Source organism: Camelina sativa, chromosome 2 (genome assembly GCF_000633955.1).
Source record: "Camelina sativa cultivar DH55 chromosome 2, Cs, whole genome shotgun sequence".
Classification (NCBI taxonomy): Eukaryota; Viridiplantae; Streptophyta; class Magnoliopsida; order Brassicales; family Brassicaceae; genus Camelina; species Camelina sativa.
In genome coordinates, this window is record NC_025686.1 from 9,828,767 (window position 1) to 9,850,712 (window position 21,946).

At 37.6% G+C, this 21,946-nt stretch overlaps 3 protein-coding genes and 1 long non-coding RNA gene across 6 annotated transcripts; all 4 read right to left on the minus strand.

Moving 5' to 3' along the window:
- On the minus strand, positions 92 to 6,602 carry LOC109126531 (putative F-box protein At4g10190). The gene is made up of 2 exons (XM_019230188.1): positions 6,356 to 6,602; positions 92 to 981 (listed from the first exon to the last, which is right to left on the minus strand). The coding sequence occupies exons 1-2, from the start codon at positions 6,600 to 6,602 to the stop codon at positions 92 to 94; spliced, it is 1,137 nt and encodes a 378-aa protein (XP_019085733.1).
- Positions 7,900 to 9,382, minus strand: LOC104750219. Of its 2 annotated transcripts, none has more exons than XR_002033987.1 (5): positions 9,101 to 9,382; positions 8,605 to 8,688; positions 8,442 to 8,514; positions 8,168 to 8,270; positions 7,900 to 8,009 (listed from the first exon to the last, which is right to left on the minus strand). It is a non-coding gene; the product is annotated as an uncharacterized LOC104750219 (long non-coding RNA). The 2 variants fall into 2 exon arrangements; XR_002033988.1 differs by having other exon boundaries at positions 8,416 to 8,514.
- Positions 13,250 to 16,275, minus strand: LOC104721189 (light-mediated development protein DET1). Of its 2 annotated transcripts, none has more exons than XR_756936.1 (9): positions 15,448 to 16,275; positions 15,164 to 15,358; positions 14,655 to 14,723; positions 14,497 to 14,553; positions 14,306 to 14,386; positions 14,058 to 14,219; positions 13,881 to 13,941; positions 13,697 to 13,796; positions 13,250 to 13,584 (listed from the first exon to the last, which is right to left on the minus strand). XR_756936.1 is itself a non-coding variant. In XM_010439116.1 (9 exons), exons 1-9 carry the CDS (start codon positions 16,186 to 16,188, stop codon positions 13,445 to 13,447), a joined length of 1,641 nt encoding a protein of 546 aa, XP_010437418.1. In that variant the 5' UTR covers positions 16,189 to 16,275; the 3' UTR covers positions 13,250 to 13,444. The 2 variants fall into 2 exon arrangements, 1 of the variants encoding a protein (XP_010437418.1); XM_010439116.1 differs by having other exon boundaries at positions 13,881 to 13,976.
- On the minus strand, positions 16,721 to 18,097 carry LOC104721200 (phytolongin Phyl1.1-like). Its single transcript, XM_010439131.2, has 2 exons — positions 17,932 to 18,097; positions 16,721 to 17,793 (listed from the first exon to the last, which is right to left on the minus strand). The coding sequence occupies exon 2, from the start codon at positions 17,775 to 17,777 to the stop codon at positions 16,992 to 16,994; it is 786 nt and encodes a 261-aa protein (XP_010437433.1). The 5' UTR covers positions 17,778 to 17,793; positions 17,932 to 18,097; the 3' UTR covers positions 16,721 to 16,991.

A 21,946-nucleotide genomic window follows, 5' to 3' on the forward strand; every position in this document is an offset into this window, starting at 1 on the left:
GCTATGAATATTACTTAGGAAAATCATAGATTACTAGCTACTAGCTATTGTACTTCCCTTTTGCCTCACTCCAAGAAGTTCTTGGCAAGAACTATGAACCTTGTTGGATTTGAACCAAAGTTGGAACATAACTGACGACAAGTGAGCATCTAGATTCTGCATCATGATGATCTACTTGTATACATTTGTCCTCTCCCACTACGTGTAAGAAAACGTTAGAGATCCCATTTTCACCGCGACACACCAAAACTTTGTTCTCCTGGTCGACCAAGAAATTCATCCCAGTAACAAAGAAAAAATGCTTGTTGATATTAGCTACATCAATTGATAAGAACTTGCTCCATGACGCGGCTCCAGTACTCTCAATCTTAGTTGCAATCCATACATCTCTAATGGATGGCTGCATGGCCCGAGTAGCTAACATACAAAGTTTTTGATCTTCTCTAGTCACTGATAAAGCAAGTTTATGATAAGGAAGATTATCACCCGGAAGAGACACCCTTGCAAATCTCTCTGTTAAAAAATCAAAACCAAGTAAAAAAACCCCACTTGTAAAGTCTTTAGTACAAGCAAGCCAGTAAGTGTTCCCATCCACAGACATGCCGTGGTCCGCACTCGGTGGTATGAACCATTCCCCAGTGATCTTACCAACAACTCTCCACGAATTAGAGGTAAAGTCATATATTTCGTAGTCAAGTAATACTGGCCAAGTATGATTAAACTGATCCATCCTCAAGATTTTGTACTTGTTGCATGAGGATTTGCCGAAGGCAAAGATAGTGAGTCTCTTGAAGGACTTTCTTGGTTTGATCCACTTAACTTCGCGTAAACACGGATTCCAAACAACCAGTCTATTGTCTACGGTGGTACATAGCAATAAGCCGTCACAATGAAAGATGTTGCTTATATTAACTTCTTCTAACGAATCAGAAAGAGGATCGTTTAGGCTAAATTGAGTTGTTATCTTTACCTTGTTGTTGTGTGATAGATTCTAGATCTATCCGAACACCAAACGAATACTGAATACTCCTTTACTGAATTGAATGAAAGATAAAGAGTTACAGAGAGAGTGAACTCGATATCGGAACTAAGATTTGAAAGAGTAACTGAGATCTGTAAACAGCGATCAACATAGATCACTATCCAAGCACATCACTTGGGATCCTAAGCACATCGCTAAAGGAATTCTCATACAGATTCAACATGCCAAACAAATGAACTCTAACGACTCTATTAAAAAGGTTGAAGACGATCGTAACAGAAAAGTCTCTGAGTCAACCCAAGTCTTTGCTTCCTTCTTTAGTCAACTCATCCACACTTGCCACGTCACTCTTCTCTTTCGATAACTCCTGCTGACGTGGCTTCTTTCGATAATAAGATTGATGAATCGTATCAATACTTCCCTCCCGGAGACACAGCTTGTCCTCAAGCTGAAAAGAAGGAAACAACTGCACAAACTCACGAGAGAGCATCCAAGAATCTTCCTCTGCTGTGCGATCAAGCCAATGGATCAGAAACTCTCGCTGCCCCGTTGCATTGTAACGCACTGCCAGAACAGATTCGGGGTATAAGAACTCATCCTCCAAAAACTCCGGTGGATCCGTAGACTGCACTTCAATGTGATTCCCGACCACTGCCTTTAACTGAGAGACATGAAACACATCATGAATCTTAGCCCCTGTTGGAAGTTGAAGTCGATACGCCACTAGACCAATACGCTCAAGCACCTGGAAAGGACCAAAGAACTTCGCGGATAGTTTGTGACAGGGTCTACGAACCACTGTAAGTTGTCTGTACGGTTGTAATTTCAAATAAACCCAGTCCCCCACAGCAAACACCACATCTCTTCGGTGTTTATCAGCTTGACGTTTCATAATATCTTGAGCTCGTTGAAGATTTGCGCGAATCTTAGTCAATACCACATCTCTCTCGCGTAACTGCACTTCTAGCTCCCAATCAGCAGTTGATCCCAACTCAAAAGGCACCACTTGTGGAGGATCCCTTCCGTAAACCACATTGAAAGGAGTAGTTTTAATAGCCGAGTGGTAGGCAGTATTATAAGAATACTCTGCCCACGCCAAATACTTGCCCCAAGTTCGAGGCTGACCAGATGCGAAACACCGTAAATAAGTCTCCAAGCAACGGTTCAGGACCTCCGTCTGACCGTCTGTTTGAGGATGATACGCGGTGCTATACTTCAGCTTAGTCCCAGCCAATCGAAACAAATCCTTCCAAACCAACCCCAAGAACACTCTGTCACGATCAGAAACCATAGATTTTGGAAAACCATGTAACTTGACCACCTCAGAAGTGAACTTCAAGGCCACGTCCATTGCCTTAAATGGATGTTTGAGACCAATGAAATGCGCAGCTTTGCTCAAACGATCCACAACCACCAAAATTACGTTGATACCACAAGATGTCGGTAAGCCTTCAATGAAATCCAGTGATACATCCTCCCAAACAGCTTTTGGTATAGGTAAAGGTTGTAACAGACCCGCTGGAGCTAACGTTGAATACTTGTGAGTCTGGCACACAGCACATTCTGTTACATACTTCTGCACATCTGTATACATACCTTGCCAATGGAACTGAGCTTGAACGCGCTTCAACGTCTTTAATATGCCTGCATGACCTCCCACTTGACTGTCATGAAACTCACGTAAAAGCAATGGTAAAAATCGTGACTGCTTGGGTAAGACCAGTCGTTTTTTATACCATAATCTACCTTCCACCAAATGGTAATTGCCCAGACTATCCGGAGATGATGTTAACTGTATTATCATGCGTTTTATACTCTCATCATTATCAATCTCCTTGTATAAATCATGAAGTTGGATTGCTGACGGAACCACCAATGATAACAAGGACGTGGATATCGGATGAGCAATGCGTGAAAGTCCATCAGCTGCTTTGTTTTCCACCCCAGGTTTATACACAATATCCATATCATAACCCAACAACTTAGTCAACCACCTCTGATACTCCATATTCACTTCCTTCTGATCCAATAAAAACTTCAAACTTCTTTGATCAGTATGTACTTCAAATCTCCTGCCCAACAGATAGTGTTTCCACTTCAAAACTGCTAAAACAATAGCCATTAATTCTCGCTCATATGCAGGTTTGATCTGTTCTCTAGGGGTAAGAGCATGACTAAAGTAAGCCAGAGGCCTTTTGTCTTGAACCAACACTGCACCAACCCCAGTCCCTGACGCATCTGTCTCTAGCACAAAGGTTTTGTCAAAATCTGGTAATCCCAACACTGGTACTGAAGACATTGAAGTCTTAAGTTTATCAAATGCACCCTGCGCAGTGTCAGACCAAGCAAATTTGTCTTTCTTGAGTAAGTCAGTTAACGGTTTAGCAATCATACCATACCCTTGTACGAACTTCCTGTAATAGCCAGTAAGTCCCAGGAATCCGCGAAGCTGCTTAGTGTTCTGTGGTGTTGGCCAGCCAAGCATAGCTTCTGTCTTGACCGCATCTGTAGCCACCCCCTGCGAAGATATAATGTGTCCGAGATATTCAACCTTGTCTACTCCAAATAAACACTTCTTTTGGTTAGCAAACAATTGATTATCCAGCAACAGCTGTAGGACCAAAGACAAATGCTTCACATGATCAGATAATGACGGACTATAAATCAGTATGTCATCAAAGAAGACCACAACAAAACGCCTGAGATAAGGTTTAAACACTGAGTTCATCAATGCCTGAAAGGTAGCTGGGGCATTTGTGAGACCAAAAGGCATCACTAAAAATTCATAATGTCCCTCAAGTGTTCGAAAAGATGTCTTCTGAATGTCTTCTTCTCGCATACGTATTTGGTGATAGCCTGATCTTAGATCGATTTTTGAGAAAATCACTGAACCATGCAACTCATCCAACAGCTGATCTATTACTGGAATCGGAAACTTGTCAGGAACAGTAGCCCTATTCAAGGTTCTGTAATCCACACAGAACCTCCAGGAGGAATCCTTTTTGCGCACCAGCAATACCGGACTTGAAAAGGGGCTGTTACTAACACGAATGATTCCTGAAGTCAACATTTTATCCACCATCTTCTCCATTACTTCCTTTGTAGAGTGTGGGTAACGGTAAGGTCTTACAGAGATAGACTGTACCCCAGGTTTAAGTGTGATTGAGTGTTCCTTACCTCGTATTGGTGGTAAACAAGTAGGTATAGCAAACACTTTCTCGAACTTCTCTAGCAAAGAATTGATAAGGGGTGATACAACAACTTCCGTGGATAACTTCTTCCCTTTTGATAACTCCATCAAATGTTTATCAGTTAGCGCTTTGCGAGGAGGAGAGTCCAAAGTCTTCAACGATAACGGTTGTCCATGTAAAGAAGGATCACCATGTAATGTTACCAATTGTCCCTTATAAGTAAACTGCCACTCCTGCAACTTCCAATCAACTTCTGTTCTTCCCAGTGTTTCCAACCATTGAACTCCGAGAATAACATCCACACCACCCAAGTCTAAAGCAATGAAATCACTGTCAAATGCTACACCACCCAGTTGGAACTGTACTTGTTTACAAATCCCAGAACCTTGGACAGATACACCATTCCCTAACAATATATCCAAACCCGAAACTGTGTAAACCTTGAGTTTAGTACGGGCTGCCATTGTAGGGGTAATGAAATTATGTGAAGCCCCAGAATCAATCAATACTACTACCTTACTCTTCCCTATCTGTCCCCACAATTTTGTTGTCCTTGGAGAATGCAATCCGAGATAAGAGTTAAGAGATAAACATCTCACTTCTGGAGCTTGAATAATCTCCCCTATATCTTCAGGATGCCACTCCTCATCCATTACTTCCAGTTCCAAACCTTCGACCACCGTTAAAATTTGTAAAGCCTTAAGTGGACATACATGACCACGAGTGTAATTACCTTTACACTTAAAGCAAATCCCCTTGCTTCTCATAGCGTCTAATTCTTCTGCTGTGTGACGTTGTCTAGGGGGAAGAACTGGTCGTGTATTAACTGTGGTTTGAGCTCCTTGACCAGCTGCAGCTTGAACTATCAGAGGTTTATGAGTTGTATATTGTTGTGGAGTTCGGGTTACAAAAGGTCTGGAAGTGATGCTAGTCTTGTTATTCTTCTCACTAATTAACTGGCAAAAGGAACTTGATTCCATTCTTAAAACTGCAGCTTTCTGATAATCAATCCCTTTGGGCTCCTTCATCTTGATTACTTCTTTCATCTCCTGTTTCAAACCATTGTAGAATATCTTTTCCAAATGAGAGTCATCTAAACCAGGAACCTGAGCAGATAAGTCTTCAAATTCTGTTACATAAGCTGCTACTGTCCCAGTTTGTTTGATCGCAAACAAACGATTACCAGGATCCGCCTCAATGGATTCAGCAAACCGTAAAAAGAGTCTCTGTTTGAACTCATTCCATGAACAAAACTCTCTGCGATTCATCTCCCAGTTAAACCACTTTAATACATCTCCCTCAAGACTTAACGCAACCATATCAATTTTATCAAAGTCAGAGTAACGACCGACGCGAAAGAACCTCTCTACCTTGGATAACCACTCATAGACTTCGGATCCATCAAAAACAGGCATATCAATCTTCCGCAATAAGCTAGATCTATTCTCCAGTGGTAGATTCCGATCAACATTGACACACGGATAAGGATCAGAATTATACCGTACCTGTGGTGGTGGACTCAACGATTCTGATTGTTCCGGTCTTTTCCCCAGCTGGATTTCAACTCGCGCTAAGGTATTGAGTACGGATTGCATCGTCTCGTCTAACGATTGGATCTTATCATCATGCTCCACCTTCGATTGCACCAAACGGTGGTATCCACCGCGTAGGAATTGCATAAGGTTCTCCGTTGGATTATCCTGGAAGCTCGCCGACTCTATCGGCTCCGATCCACTCGTTTCCGCCATCGCAAACTAACAATCCAGTTACGCCGCACCAATGATAGATTCTAGATCTATCCGAACACCAAACGAATACTGAATACTCCTTTACTGAATTGAATGAAAGATAAAGAGTTACAGAGAGAGTGAACTCGATATCGGAACTAAGAATTGAAAGAGTAGCTGAGATCTGTAAACAGCGATCAACATAGATCACTATCCAAGCACATCACTTGGGATCCTAAGCACATCGCTAAAGGAATTCTCATACAGATTCAACATGCCAAACAAATGAACTCTAACGACTCTATTAAAAAGGTTGAAGACGATCGTAACAGAAAAGTCTCTGAGTCAACCCAAGTCTTTGCTTCCTTCTTTAGTCAACTCATCCACACTTGCCACGTCACTCTTCTCTTTCGATAACTCCTGCTGACGTGGCTTCTTTCGATAATAAGATTGATGAATCGTATCATTGTGATTATTATGAAGATCGACGCTCGCCAAATAAACCCTAGAAGCAATCAACATGATGATCAGAGAGTGCCTTGGTGCAGTAGTATAGTGTTTCTTAGCAAGGCTCGCATCGTTGATCAGAGCGTTTGATCTTTTACATGTAGAACGCAGTCCTACCAAAGATACCGCTGGAACCCTAGAGATTATCTCAACTACCAAGTCCTCGGGAAGATCCACTATGTTTGTTTTCTTCATCATCAATCTTCAAAAACTGACTGTTTGTTTGGTAACTTGCTTCCAAAGAAACTAGGGTTGCAAGAGAAGGGGATGAAAGTTATGAGACCTAAAATTTTCATGGCACCTAATTACTCTTTAATTATTAGTCCCGGTTGCTAATTTAATTATTAAAAGCGATTGTTAATTTAATTAGTTTGTGTAATTGTTAATTCCGTGGTCATCTCTAACCCTAAATTATAAAACCTAATGCTGAACAAATAAATATACTTTTTTAGTACTTTACAGTTTTCGATCATAATTACACTTCATTTTTCGTTGTGAAAATATATAATTGTGTGTGTGTTTTTTTCTCATATATTTCATTCACTTCCCCTTTCCCTAACCTAACCCAACCAGGGCATGCATCTTTTAAAAATTATAAGATTACAATAAAAACGAAAAAGATGCAACAAGCGAATATAATTAAAGATGCAACAAGCGAATATACAAGATTTCGAAACTCATGTGAACTGTGAAGTAATATTTAGTGGCGAAAACAATGTTGGGTGTGACAATGTCTTGACGTGTGAAAAAGGATGAGTCTTGATGACCAAACCTGCAAACCACTTCAGGGAAAGGACAATTAAAAAGTGAATTAATGTACAATCAGGATTGTGATGGACCGGCGAGCATTTTTCTGTGCAGTGATTGTGATATGGAGCCATTCACATTACTCGCAATTCTCACCAAAGATTATTTAGCTTCTGGAGTCCAAGTTTCTGATCTTTGATTGAAAACTTCGGATGTACTAAAACTTATCAGATTCACTCAAAAGTGTCTTTGAATAGTCAGTATTCCAGTGAGGAAATGATAAGACACATGAGAAGCAAGTAGAGGGAATAAGGAAGCAGAGGAAGTCAATGGTTGACTATGTCATGAGTTGGAAAATGAGAGCAAAGTCTCTAGACGTCGCAGAGGTTTTGCTGTTGCAGTCTTCAGAGTTATCAATTTAGAGAGCTCAGGACATCTCCACTCCAGCAACTCAAGAGAGTTAATCAAATATAAACTAATCATATATTTAATATTAAACTAATTAAAGTAACCCGCTTAGAACTTAAACAAAAACATCATTCCACTAGAAAACCCCAAAAAGTTGTTCAATCATTAAAATAATAATTTTTAAAACAATTATTTATTTATTATCAAATTTTAATAATCTAAAATGATAAAACAATTATTTCATTTATTTATATTGTATTACAAAAATATTTTACATACTTTCATTATAAACATATACTACAAANAAAAAAAAAAAAAAAAAAAAAAAAAACGCTTGAGAGGTGTGGCAATAGAGGACTGGAGCGTAACGTTTCCAATCTGACCAGGGTGGTTCATGATGATAAGCTGAGAGGTGAAGTTGGCTGCTCCCTTGGCAGGGTCATCCATCTACAAACAACATTAAGAGATATAACAGTTAGTGAGACTGAACACAACCAGAAACAAGCAATTAACACAAAACAAATTTTAAAAAGATTTGGTTACCTTGTTACAACAGCAGATCATCTGCTTGACACCAAGGGTGAAAGCAAGGAGAGCGTGCTTACGGGGTTGTAACTTAACAACGATTGTAACCCAACAACGATAGGTGTTTGTCGTCAATCTCATCTCTACAATCTTTCTAACCCAACAACATGAACAATATAAGACCTAGCAAAGTAACCAGCCAAACAAAGAAACTCAATCAAGTGGCATTAGAAAAATACATTCCCTTCACAAAAGAAACCACAACACATATAAATTGAAAAACACACTCAGATGTAGATAAGAACAAAACTCAAGAAGAGAACATTACAGCCATAGCATGTTCTGCTTACTGACCGGAAAGCATGTCTTAAGATGACCCATGGAGGAGCAAAGCTCGTGACAGCCTTAGCTGTTCTGCTTACTAGCTCTGAAAGATGCAGGAATCAAGAATCAAAACAAGTAACAATTATATAATTACCAATTTAACAGCAACTGAGAACACACAACTGTTTCGCACCTTCATCTTCTTAGGAGGCAAGCTCAAGCTAATGGCTCTTTCGAATAAAGATCTAATTACATCCACTTCTCCCAGCCGGATCTCCTGTACAAAGACAAACATGAGTTACAAGTTAGAAATGCTACAAAGATGGCAATGAAACATAAACTTTGACAGCATGTACCCTGCAAATCATCTCATCAAGAAAGCTGCATATAATTGCATATAATTGAGATATAAAGTGAAGAAGATATTTAGAGTTTGAAGTGAAACAAACCGGAGCCAAAGCAAATGAGCAGAGAGCAAGCAAACATAAATCAGCTATCAATTCAAAACATAACACAAGTAAACAGAACACAGCTCCATCTCTAGATATAAAAAAGACTTCTCTTTTTGGATTTCAAGCTTCCAAGCTTACAAATTTCTCCTAACTAAGAGTACCCTTTTGGATTCAAGCTTCCAAATTCCAAATTAAACAAAGCTAAAAACCTAAAGTAGCCAAATTGAGATGACTCACCGTTTTGCGAGGAGTATGAAGGCGAAGAAGAAGAAGAAGAGTCACCGAACCTCTGCTTCTCGAAGTAGTCGGTCTGACGGGAATTAACCAGGAGCTTCACCGTCTTCGTCGTTGGTTTCAAGTACACATCAACAAACATCAATTCGCCGTTGTTGTCGCGGTCGGAAATCCGAAAACAAATCGGTTTCACACAACGGATTCGATGTGAATTGGTTGAGTTTCCAGATTTTCAAACGAATCGTCTCTTCTATCGCCTTTCCGCTCGAGAGAGAAGAGAGAGAGAGTCGGGGGAAGAATGAAGAAGAAATGGGAAAAAAAAATCTTTTATATTTATGCATTTACCAATAGAAATACGCCACGTCGTGTTACTCAGGGAGTTGCTCAATTACTTCCCAAAGCAACGATACTCTCATTTTTGGACTCGAAAATGAATTTTTAATTGGGATTTTGGAACCCAATTGTGAGAGTACCCCAAAGAGTACTCATCATGCATGTATTGATGAGTACTGTGTAACAAAACTTTGGAGCACGGATTAATTCAGAAGAAGATCCAGCTAGTTCAGGGTGAAGACGATGCAGCCATGTTTGAGAGTTTGGCTGCTGGTATCTCAAAAAAAAATAGTATGCATACCAAGTGTTCACAAAAAATCAGAGAAGAAGAGAGGAGATGTTTGAAAGCTTGGAGGTTTAAATTCAAATATAACAACATTGTCAACAAGACAGAGATCAAACATCAGCTCTTTTTCTAGTGAAGATGTAGTGAAGATGGCAAGTCCTCATCAGTTTTTGTTTTCATGCTACAGTTGTTGGATTGGTGCAGAGGAGGAGAAGGTTTAACAGCCTTAAAAATGCAGAAGCAAGCTCCCATGCATGTCATTGGTGATGTCCAACTTGAGGATGATGCAGACATGCAGCCATTGCACCAGGCGGAGTGCATCAGCTTGTGGCTCTAGATGAAGCCGGATCACAGGCGCATGCTAAAATTTGATTCTGTTTTGGTAAGTTCAACTAGTGTTAATGTTGACTTTGGTGCATACCTAACTGTGGAATGTCATGTTACATCATGGGAAGACTGTTGATAAAGCACGAGAATATAGAGTGTGTTTGGTGGGTGCAATGGCTGCATATAGACGATATAGTGATACAGGAAATGGGATGTATGGCTTAAGTGAAAGAACGGGTCACACGTGGAGTCTAGTTATTGGTGGAAGTGAGGGAAAATATGTGGAGGGCTGCAATTGGAGCTAGCTGAAGTTGCTAAAGGCTTTAAGAGGGAGCTGTTCATCTTCTTCTTCTTCATGAAAAGAATCTGAAACTTAAAAAAACTTGTAAAACTCTAAAAATAGTTCTGTATTGCTAGATTTCTCTCATCTTGAGAGCTAGCTATGTCGATTCTGTGTTTTCTATGAACATTGGATCGATTGGTTACGGTTACGGTTCGTTGGTGAATTGATTTGTGTTGATTGTGAGATTTTTCTGTTACAAAGGTATCAGAGCTGAGACCTTCCTTGGCAACAATGGCGGAGGCTCGTTCGAAGGTTCAATTGACGGAAGCAACAAGAGCTGTGACGAAGGTGGAAGAAACTATGGTTTGCGACATGGCAGAATCGTTGGGGGTGCGAGTTAAGAAGATTCGCCGGAGAATTTCATGGGAAGAGTTTAACGAGAGATAGTTCAAAGGTCTTTGTATGTTTTGCGACGAATTGGAAACTCCAGATCACCATCTCCATCACAAGAACTCGGGACTTCTCATGCTCGACGGCGATGACGATCACTCCTCTTCTAACGACAAAACCGAATTCGATTCTGAAACAAGTGAAACAAATTCGCTGGATCATGGAGAATCGATTGAACAACTGATTCAATTGAACAACTGATTCACTTGATTTGAAAGAATGTGAAGAGAATATGGAGGCAGAGACTGATTCAATTCTTGAACCAATTTGTGTTCAGCATACGGATTTGGTTTTACAACATAAGGTTCCTATCTCTTCCTTGGAACATAGCCTTAAATTTTGTAAACCAACTTTGGATGTTAGTGAGGATTGCCAATATGTGATTGGGACACATCAAGCTCAGGCAACTTCTAATCTTGGAGATGTCAAGGTTAATGCCTGCCAAGTGTTTGATTCAATGTCACAAAGAAGAAAACTGTTGCAACTTTCGAGGAAAAAACTGCTTTCAAAGACTTGGAGGTTCAAGTTCAAAAAACTTGATGTTATGCACGAAGATGTCCAGCAAGTCTCACTGATTTTTCAACATAAGAGTGATACTGAAACAAGATATGATAAGGAGGAATATGAAGAGATGTTCAAGTGGCGAGGGCTGTAAGCGTGAGATGTTGGTTGCTTGATAAAATGCTTGAGATAAGAGATAGTAGTCCAGGACGTGAAGAACAAACTGTTTTTGGGAAGATTATAATGGTGAATGAGTGGCTAAACCAGACAGGATTTGTTCTTCAACGAGTAATGGGAAGCAAAAAGTGTAAGTTTTCTAAGAGGTGGTGGTTCAAGTATAAAGTTGTGGTAGAAGGACTGCTGCATGATTCAAGCAATGATGGTGCTGCAGAAGAGCCTCTCTTATGGCTGCAGAAGAACTCTAAGAAAATGCACATACCTTTAGAGCTTGAGAAAGAGAAGAAGAAACTGAAGTGTCCCAAATCTTGGAAATTTAAGTTTAAAAGCAAGGATTATGGCTGTGACTCGGACAAAGAGAAGTTGATGTTTCATCACCGTTTGGGATTCATTGGGCCGTGGAGATGGTTAACAAGGATTCAAGGATGTGAGCGATGTCATCTGTTTATTAAGCTTACATATGGGAAGATGGTGGTTCAGTATACAGATCATTTGCTTCAAATAATGATGCCATTGAGTGTGGTTATTGTCACGAGGGCAACTATTAAGCTGATAACTGCTGAGACATTGCTCTTTCCAAATGCACTGGTCATGTTAAGGAAGTTGACTCACACCGCAATCGTTCTGCAATGCACATATGATCAAATGCAAGGAGAGGTGGCATCACAATACGAACACAAGAATGGACAACTACGGGCAGTTTCTGGATATAGCAATGAATCACAATACCAAGAGTATTTGTGCTTGTTCTTGTTCTTGGCCAAAATCCTTGCATCACGACCAGAAGTTGTACATGTTTACCTGCTGCAAGGGGTGTTTTAGAACTGAAATTGCAGGAGGATATTTGTTCTGGAAGAAGACAGTGCACATGTTATTTCTTAGGAGTTGGCTGCTGTGAACAACCAACATGTGGGGAGGCTAAGCTGGGAGCATCTCACTTATTTGGTCAATGTTATCTAGTGGTACAGATGAACGTGGGAAAGGAGGTTCCTAGTGTTGATATCACTGCAGCAACCAAGCAGCTCAAGAGGTTTAAAATCAAGCACAAATGGCGATTTAAATTTTTGTCTTTGGTCGTCAAGCTGGAGTTCTATTTGGAACGTCTTGGTGTTAAAATGGAGTATACAATGGCAGTTCCCTTGCCAAATCGGTAGCCATTCTTTACAAAACCTTAAGGTCAAGGTTTCTTGAGAGGGGGAGATTTGATACAGGAAATGGGATGTATGGCTTAAGTGAAAGAACGGGTCACACGTGGAGTCTAGTTATTGGTGGAAGTGAGGGAAAATACGTGGAGGGCTGCAATTAGAGCTAGCTGAAGTTGCTAAAGGCTTTAAGAGGGAGCTGTTCATCTTCTTCTTCATCATGAAAAGAATCTGAAACTTGAAAAAACTTGTAAAACTCTAAAAATAGTTCTGTATTGCTAGGTTTCTCTCATCTTGAGAGCTAGCTATGTCGATTCTGTGTTTTCTATGAACATTGGATCGATTGGTTATGGTTACGGTTCGTTGGTGAATTGATTTGTGTTGATTGTGAGATTTTGCTGTTACATATAGAGAAGATCAGAAACTCTGTCTGTTAGTCTATATGCAGCCATTGCACCAATGGCACACTCTACCGAGGGCACATATATCATGAACCTAATTTGTCTTTAATCACCTAACGTATTAATATCACCCCCACCTAATTCTTGTTTCATCATTCAATGTGATTGTTAATTTAATTGTAACAAGGAAATATTTTGAAGAGTAGTTACAACAGTCGTGTCAAAATTACAATTTATTTCTTTCTTGTGAAAAATTATAAATTGTTTCTTCCTTTTGAGGACAGATACAAACACATTATGCATGTGTATGTGTGAGATTTGTGTGTTTTAAGACATTTCCACAAAATTATGTGTTGTTCTGAGATATTTTGTTTTTTTTTTTATACAAACAAACAATAGATTACAACATGTAGGAGGAGACTACTAGACTAGTGGAAACCACAAGAGTCATCGCCGAAAATGGATATTGACGACAGAAGGCGGCATGAAAAGTGTTTGTTGGATGGAGATGGCAAGTGGTAAATGAGGATGGAAGAGAAATGAACATATCTTCTTGCTTCTACCATCTGCACTTCCACACTCTGGTCCTGTGTTCACCATATTTAATAGACAATAATCAATCCTAACGTTAGATCGTTGTTCTGTTCGGTTCGTTTTTTTTTTCGTTATGTTAATATCTAAACAACTGAAACAACCAACCTGGTTTTATCTTGAATTTCAGCGTTTGCGGTTGCCTTCGAGATATAAACTTAATTGGATTGTCTGAGGATTGCCTATGCCTATCTGCTGCGGAAATTAACTGTAACCATATCCGAAATTATAAGTTAACCAGATGAAGTCAATCATGAAATGGAAGAGAGAATAAGGGGTTTATAACGGTTACCTTTTCATCGAACCGGAAGAGAGATTGGTCGAAATATGGGGAGGGACTCTGTGACTGACAACTGAAAGGCAAAGAGAGTAACATCTTCTTCACAAACTGTGTAGAAAAATTGATTAGATTCGTATCGGAAAAAATTTACTTACAAAAGGAGATTATATGAAGTACATATGTATTAACCTGAGAAAAACTGTTTGCTTTGTTCTTCATGTACTTTAGTTGTTCAAGAGCATGGACGCTGTTAGAATGCGATGTTACAAAGCTCATGAATGGTGTACTACTTGATACTGTAAAGTGATCACTGAATTGTTCAAATAACTGGTAAAGATCTTCTGCTGAGTTCTGCATAAATCAATGTACTAAGTTAAGTTCTAAGTAAATGCAATTTTATCACAAATTATTAACTGGCTAAAATCACATCCATCTACCTGATAAAATGCTACAATGTCAGTTGTCTCCATATTATAAACCGCGAAGAAAGCTGGATGATGATCAGCACTTCTTGTTACCTGAGTTATCCATCAACATCATAAATCTAATTAAACAAATTGTGAAATCTGAATAGGACAATATCAGTTCTACGTAATCCAGGACTTGTATTATACAGAGAGCTGCTTACCCCACCATCTACACTGCCAAATTTAATTAGCAAGTGTTGTCGATCCAAAAACTGAACCTGGGCATCAAGAATACCCAAAAGGTTAGTTTTTCTCTTCATCAAATGCAAAACACTTTGACAAAGATTCCAGTTGCAAGGGAACACATGATTGATTTTACCTTCCAAATAATCAAGTCGACATAGTCCTGGTAATGGAAATAGAACTTCTTCTTAAGACTTTGAACCCTCTGACAAACAAAAAAATCATATCTTTCGATTAATTCAATCCAAGATGTAGTTGACTAATATACAACATACATTGCAAACACGAAGAAAGATGGAAATCACAAAGAACTTATAAGATATTCAACTTAAGTTGTCACTGTCAATTGCATCAATCCTAAACCTTTAAACTTCCATGATTAGTTCAATCCAAGATGTAAATGACTGATATACAACATACATTGCAAACTACGAAAAGAGGTGGAAATCACAAAGAACTTATAAGATTAGCTGCATCAACTTAAGATGTCACTGCCAACTGCATCAATCCTAAACCTTAAACTTCCGTAACCCTCTTATATAATCTAACAACTACAGTAGTTTCCTACTCAGTATCTAAGAGAGGAAGCAGTAACAGATTCTCAGACACAATCATAATGCATAGCCAAGTTCAAGAACAACAAACCAGAACGTTATCAGATTCTTCATTCCAAATCTCTCTGAAGATGAAAGAAAGCAACCGTTGCTTGATACCACTAAGAAACGAATTCGAACCACTAGGTTGACTACTATGATGCTGCAACCCATTCTCCGCAGAATCATCTTCCTTATTCCCAACTAAACTCTGTTGTTTGCTCTTATCTTGACCCATCATCATTGCCTATATAACAAATCAAAACTTCACAAATCTCAAAACTTTTTGTATACTCCTTTCAAGACCACGAAAGATAACTGTAATCCTCACTTTACCTGAGAGCTAGAATTAAGAAAAAGCTCATCATCTTCACGACAAAAGTAACCAATAGCACGAGCATCAACAAGATGACCAGAATCCCTAATCTGAAGAAGATGAATCCTCTGATAACGCAACGAAAGAATCGCTAAAAGATCATCATATAGAAACACACCCATGTTATGAGCCAAATTGACGAAATCGTGATGAAACGCTCTCTCATCAAGAACCACACCATCATCTAATCTAAGAAGTATGAAAGTGATCTTATCAATCGAAGGAACACCAGGGACAGCGTCAGGGGAAGGAGCAGAGTCATGGATCTGAGCTGTGGAAGTAGCGAAAAGACCGAAACGACGAGTGTGGTGGTAGAGGAAGAAGTCTTTACAGATGAGTTCGTTAGCTGAAGCGAGATTGACTGAGTAGAGTTGAGTGAAGAAGCTATCGAATCTCGAAACACGGCGAGGTAGAGAAGGAGGTGCGGTGGTGGTGGTGGAATCGTCTTGTGTTGTGGAGTAAGTGAGCCAAGAAGGACGATAGACGATGAGTTCTTGGTGGTTACGAGAGAAGCTAATGAGGAAGAGACCGTCTTCGGTGAATTTGCGGAAACAGTGATCGGGTGATTCGACATCGTAGAGTGTTGAGTTTGGGACTAGGTTTTCGTAGAAGAGTCTTGACCGATTCACGGAAGCGCTTGGAGGTGGAGTTCGAATCTGACGTTCGAATACCCTAGCGGTGATGTTACCGCTTGTGAACATTTGTTTTTGCCCCCACAGGGCACACACAAAAAAAAAAAGGAAGCTTTTGTGAGTTTGTGTTGGTGTTCAGGTTCAGTGGTGAAAATGGAGGAGACGATGGCAGAGAGAGAGAGGTTGGTTTCTCAATCTGTTTTAGATTGGTAATGGGCCTGAGATTTCGGGCTTGAGACTGGCCCAACAGCTGCAATATTGGGTCATTGGTTTATTTGAGTCCGATCGATGGTAGACAGAGGTGGAAGGGCGATGAGAGAATACAAGAGCTTTGGTTGGTTCTTCCTGCAAATGCTATGTTTGCAAACGGTTGCGGTTGTTAACGTTTTAAACGATTTGGATGGGAGTCTATGAGAGCAAGGATCGAATCTAAAGATCAATATGTTTATTGGTGAAGCCTTCTGCCTTCTAAAGACAAGCTTTGTTACTACTCTCATGCATATGCCACTCAAGTTCCACATTAGTTGCCGATTTCACTTATTCAAAAAGGCAAGGGGGCCTATATATTAAGACTCACATATTGGACCATCATCATACTTGAACAAGGATTGAGTTCCAGGTTTGAGAGCTCAAACAGTTTAATCATATATAGAGTGACATTACCATATCGTGAAATCACAAAGAACACTGAAGAGAAAGTAGATCCAACTGTACAAGGCTGTGACACTAAAGCAACACATAAGCCAAATTATAACTTTAGGCTGGCTACACATACAATCAACAATGCTGCATATTTTTGCCTACTGGAATTGCACAAGGGAATGTAAAGAATCGATATCTCGTCTGCACAATTCAGATTCAGAATTTGTAGATCATGAACGAGTACACTCAATGCCTCGACATATAGCCAACCAAATACCAAACAGTGTCAAGCAAATCGCTGCATCAATAGCAAGAACAACTTGAACTAAACGCCGCCATTTCCATTCAAAGCTTTGAGAAACAGAACGTTCCCTACTCGACGATACACACTCCGTTCCTGCTACCGTCGAAGCATCGCTTCTGTTCGGTCTATCATTAGACTTCCTATGCTCTTCAAGCTCAATGCTTCTAACTGAAATCAAATGATCTTTCCCTTTCTTCTTCTCTTGCTTGCCAAACTTCCCCAAAAGCGGAGCTTTAGTCGAATTCGACGAACCTTCGCTCTGTTCACCAAGATTACTATTTTGAGTCTTCAAATCATTGTTAGCACTCTCAGCAACACGTTCAAGTGAAGCTATGAGTCTAGTAACGACAGGAACAAGCTGATGTTCAACATCATCAATAGAACCAATCATAGCAGTAAAGCTGCTTCCTCTACGATTCTTCCTCGCAGCTTTCTTGAACTCATCTCTCAAATGTTCAAGAAACTTAAGAACACTAGATCTCCTTAAAACCTCATCAACAATAGCGAAATACACAAACCCATCTCCTCCTATTAAGAAACCAAACCTCCTCTTCCCGATGGTTTCGAAGTACCAATTGTGAAAAGGCGGAGACTTTTCTAAGCACAAAGCAGCGAGACCTTCGTTACTATGGTCACCACCGTTGTAAGAGTAAAGAATCTGATTGTCTCTTGAGACACAACAGTAATGAACTGTGTTCTTGATTAAACCCATTTGGAAAAGGTTTTGTCTTTTTTTTTGTTTTTTGGTTTAAGCAATCAAGTTGAGACAGAAGAGGAAAGAAGAGAAGTCTGTGATTAGAGCAAAGAAGAAGAGAGAAATTGAGATGAAGAAGTCGAAGAGTAAGTCAAAGAGAAGAAGAAAGTACCAACAAAATCCTTCGGCGATGTATTCAAAATCGAGGATGAATTCTCTCATTCCTCTTCTCTAGGGTTCTTGGGTCATGTGTGTGTGTGTGTGTGTGTGTGAGCTTTGAGAGATGTGAGTCCTCCTATCTTTGTGAAGAAAAAGTCAGAACTCGACGACCAAACAAAAGGACGTGGTCCACAACCCTATTAAAAAAACTATTAATTTCTATGTATATATAAATATAATATAGCTCTGGACGTTTGGTGCTTCAGTTCCATTTGGTTCGGTTCTTGCGGTTCTTTGGTTCCAGCTACAGTTTATAGATATCGGTTTGGTTCCGGTTATTTTATTTTATCCGAGATATCAAAAAAGAACCAAACTACCTAAAATACCCGAACAAAACTGACAAAAATGTATTGGTCAGAGTTGGACAACTAAGCTTGTAGAGGATTTGCCAAACATTTTCGATTATATTCGAGTACACAATACACCGGATAAAATACCCAAATCGAAAAAACTAAACCAAAATAAAACCGAAATTTTTGTTTATTGAACTGAATTTATAGATAATTTTTTAATTTTGTTAGAATTTTGGGTTATTCTATCTAATATGTTGTTGATCGACAAACACCACAAATATATTAGCAATTATCATTTCAGCATACCTCACGGCAACAACAAATCATACGGTGAACATCATCTCACAACTGTCAAATTATTTAAGTTTGAAAGAGTTATTATAGATTATCTTTAGTTCAATTTGGTTTTGTAGACTCCTATCATATAAGAAGTGAGTAGATTTGTAGATGGTATAAAAGACGAATGTAGGAAACTGATTAGTTTATTTGGCTATATCTAGCTCACTGCCAAATTTGAAGTTTAAAGGCAAACAATTGTTTTTTTTTTTTCTTGCAAACTTACATAATCTTCTTTAATTGTTTTTTTTGAATAAAATCTTTTTTAATTATTTCCGTCTAAAAACACTAATATACACTACAAAATAAATTTTGGGCTCTTAAGTGCATTACAAAACAATCTTCCTTTATTGTTTTTTTTTTGTCAAAAAAAAGNTATCTACACTGATCCGTCGTCGTTGAGCTTCTCGTGCTTTTTTAGTTTGAAGGAGAAAGATGATGACGCTTAAACTCAGAGGCTCGAGCCCTAGTAAATATGTAACTGGGCTAGGCCCATTAAGGTCAATATCCGATTCCATGTAGATTCCGATTCCGATTGATTTTCTTCCACTAGGTTTTGATCTTTTTTTTTGTGCAAATTTGATTGATTTCTCCGTCAATATGATCTCGGTGGTTTATTTTAATTTATGTAAATTCAAATTTTATATCAATTTTTCTAAGTGGTGTAAAGTGTAAACTAATACAAATTTGTGTCAATTTGATTGAAATGATGCTAAACAAATTAATTAACACATCATTTGTTATATTTGATGTTAAATTATTTATTGTGTCATTTGCTAATAAATAATTTCAACGAGTCTCATTTATATTTTTGATGTTATCCTACTATATTAATTGAGAAGTACAAAATTAAAAATAACCTTAAAAAGTGTAAAAAATTACATATAATTGCCATTAGAAATTGTTAAATAAAGGCTAAAACTGGTGAGACTATAAAAGATAATTAGTAATTATTAAAAATTAAAAATCCTACTATATTAATTAACCAAAATTGCGGGGTTACATAGATAATCAATTCATTTAATTTAAATACATAAACCAAAAAATCTAAACCAAAAAAATATTCCCTTAACAAAATCTTTATCCTCTTAACAAAAAAATATCAAGCCATGAATTCTTAAAAAGCTAAGTTCTTTCAAACGTGTCTATAATCAAAGGTTTAAACTATTTATTCATTGTTACAGCCTCAGTTTTTTTTTATGTCATTTTTTCAATGAGCATATTAAAAATTGAAAAAATTGCTAAGATTCTAAACCAACAATTAAATCATTATAAATAATTTAATTAATAAACTATTTTTGCAATTTTTTTTAAAATAAAATATTCAGCCCGCGGTCTACCGCGGGTTACTACCTAGTATTATATTAATCACAAAGATCATCGTACAAAATGTTCACAATCCCAAATATGTAACAAGACTCCCAAAACCATCACTTTTAAATTTTAATTAAGATTAATGATTCCTAAAATCTACACACTTATGTTTACTTTACTTTGAGTGGGCTAAGATCACTTTTAAATTTTAATTAAGATTAATGATTCCTAAAATCTACACACTTATGTTTACTTTACTTTGAGTGGGCTAAGAGATGAAACATCTAGAGCAATTTCATCATCAAAGTGAATGATATGAATCATAACAAAAAAATATAAATTTCAAATATAGTACTTATATTGTGAAATTTATTCCACATTAGATTTTGCGGCAATCAATACCCAAGTCGAAGTGCACTCATCAGTCATCAGAAAATCAGAAGACTATATATATTTTTTTTTTATGTCCAAAAGATTAAACTAATCATCTAGATTAGAAATTTTAGTTATCGAACCTTAGCTTTAACCAAAAAAAACTAGAATAGAACATAGCTTTGAATTCATCGTGCATAATATATTTTAAAACAGCTACAAAATCATATTACTTAATTATGGAAATTAGAAACTAATCACAAAATTCTCATTCCTACGCATGGCCATTCACCTAATTTGTTTTGTTGTATAAAAACCAGTCACCTAGTGAATCTGTATAATGAGGAAATAGTGAATTAACAATTGAAAAATTTTCAGGCTTTGAAAATTTGAAATATACAAAATGCACTTGTTCAAAAAATTATAGATATGAAACGTGTAATAAAGACATCATTTTAGGTGATACAGATTGAGAAGAAATGACTATCGTACAATGAACCTGAGGAGGAAGAGCTAGTCATCAAGAACATGTGACACTCGATTCCTTCTTTAACGTCTTTATTATTTTTTTTTTTTGGGCAAAACTTTAACGTCTATAATTCCTAAATTTAATGCCCAATTTTCATCTTTAACTTTCTGTTACATCTCTACTTTTCATATAAAATTATTTTAAATTGTTGCGTAGTCTCATACTCGAAATGTTCATATAAATATTTTAACTGACGTGTGTATATCTAGTTTTTTGGACAACCAATATATGATCAAATGTACTGTTTTCACAATTTTGTCCAGTGTAAAATAAATAGGATTGCCATATTTTCGCCCAATAGTCAATTTTAGTAAATGGTGTTTGGTAATTTGATTCAAAGCAATAGTCAAGGATTTTCAAACATTATTTTTTTATTAATCAAAAGAGAGAGACAGAGAGTAAATTTATTAACTTTATGCTAAACATGTAACATTGTAAACTTTAAAGGTATGTTTTGTTAATCCTAACTCTTCGCAAATCAAAAATTCATTTTTTCCGAAAAACTCGAAACGACAAAGATTCGGTACGTTTCTTAAATTTTGGAGAGAAAAGACTTCTTCCTCGGATCTTGGGTGTCACATTCATTTATTATTTGATTCAAAGCAATAGTCAAGGATTTTCAAACTTTAATTTTCTACTAACTAAAAGAGAGAGTAAATTTATTAACTTTATGTTAAACACATGTAAATTTTAAGTATTTTTTGTTAACCCTAACTCTCCGCAAATCTAAAATTCGCTTTTCCGAAAAGCTCGAAACGACAAAAATTCGGTACGCTTTTTAAATTTTGGAGCAAAACGGCTTCTTCCTCGGATCTTGGGTATCACATTCGTTTATAATTATATATATAAACACTAGTTAAGATATTATCGAAAATGGTAATTCTTGTTTTTTAAATAATTTATGTATTTTCTATATATCAAATTTAAACATAATAATTTAGGATTTCAAAATAATCTACCAGTCATAATGAACACACCAGAATATATTCTATTAAAGATTTTAACCTATAGTCCTATAGAAGTACAAAAAATGATTCAACTTGCAATATATACTAAATATTTGTTGTAATACATTAATTCCTAAAATTGAAACACAAATTTATTGTAATAGTGTAATACATTAA

Coding starts and splice junctions, on each gene's coding strand:
- LOC104721200 (XM_010439131.2), bottom strand. CDS start 17,777: ATGGGTTTAATCAAGAACACAGTTCATTACTGTTGTGTCTCAAGAGAC.
- LOC104721189 (XM_010439116.1), bottom strand. CDS start 16,188: ATGTTCACAAGCGGTAACATCACCGCTAGGGTATTCGAACGTCAGATT. Junction 15,359..15,447: donor TTCTTAATTCTAGCTCTCAG/GTAAAGTGAGGA, acceptor TTTGTTATATAG/GCAATGATGATGGGTCAAGA. Junction 13,977..14,057: donor AAGCAAACAGTTTTTCTCAG/GTTAATACATAT, acceptor TTTTCTACACAG/TTTGTGAAGAAGATGTTACT.
- LOC109126531 (XM_019230188.1), bottom strand. CDS start 6,602: ATGAAGAAAACAAACATAGTGGATCTTCCCGAGGACTTGGTAGTTGAG. Junction 982..6,355: donor TAATCACAATGATACGATTC/ATCAATCTTATT, acceptor AGAATCTATCAC/ACAACAACAAGGTAAAGATA.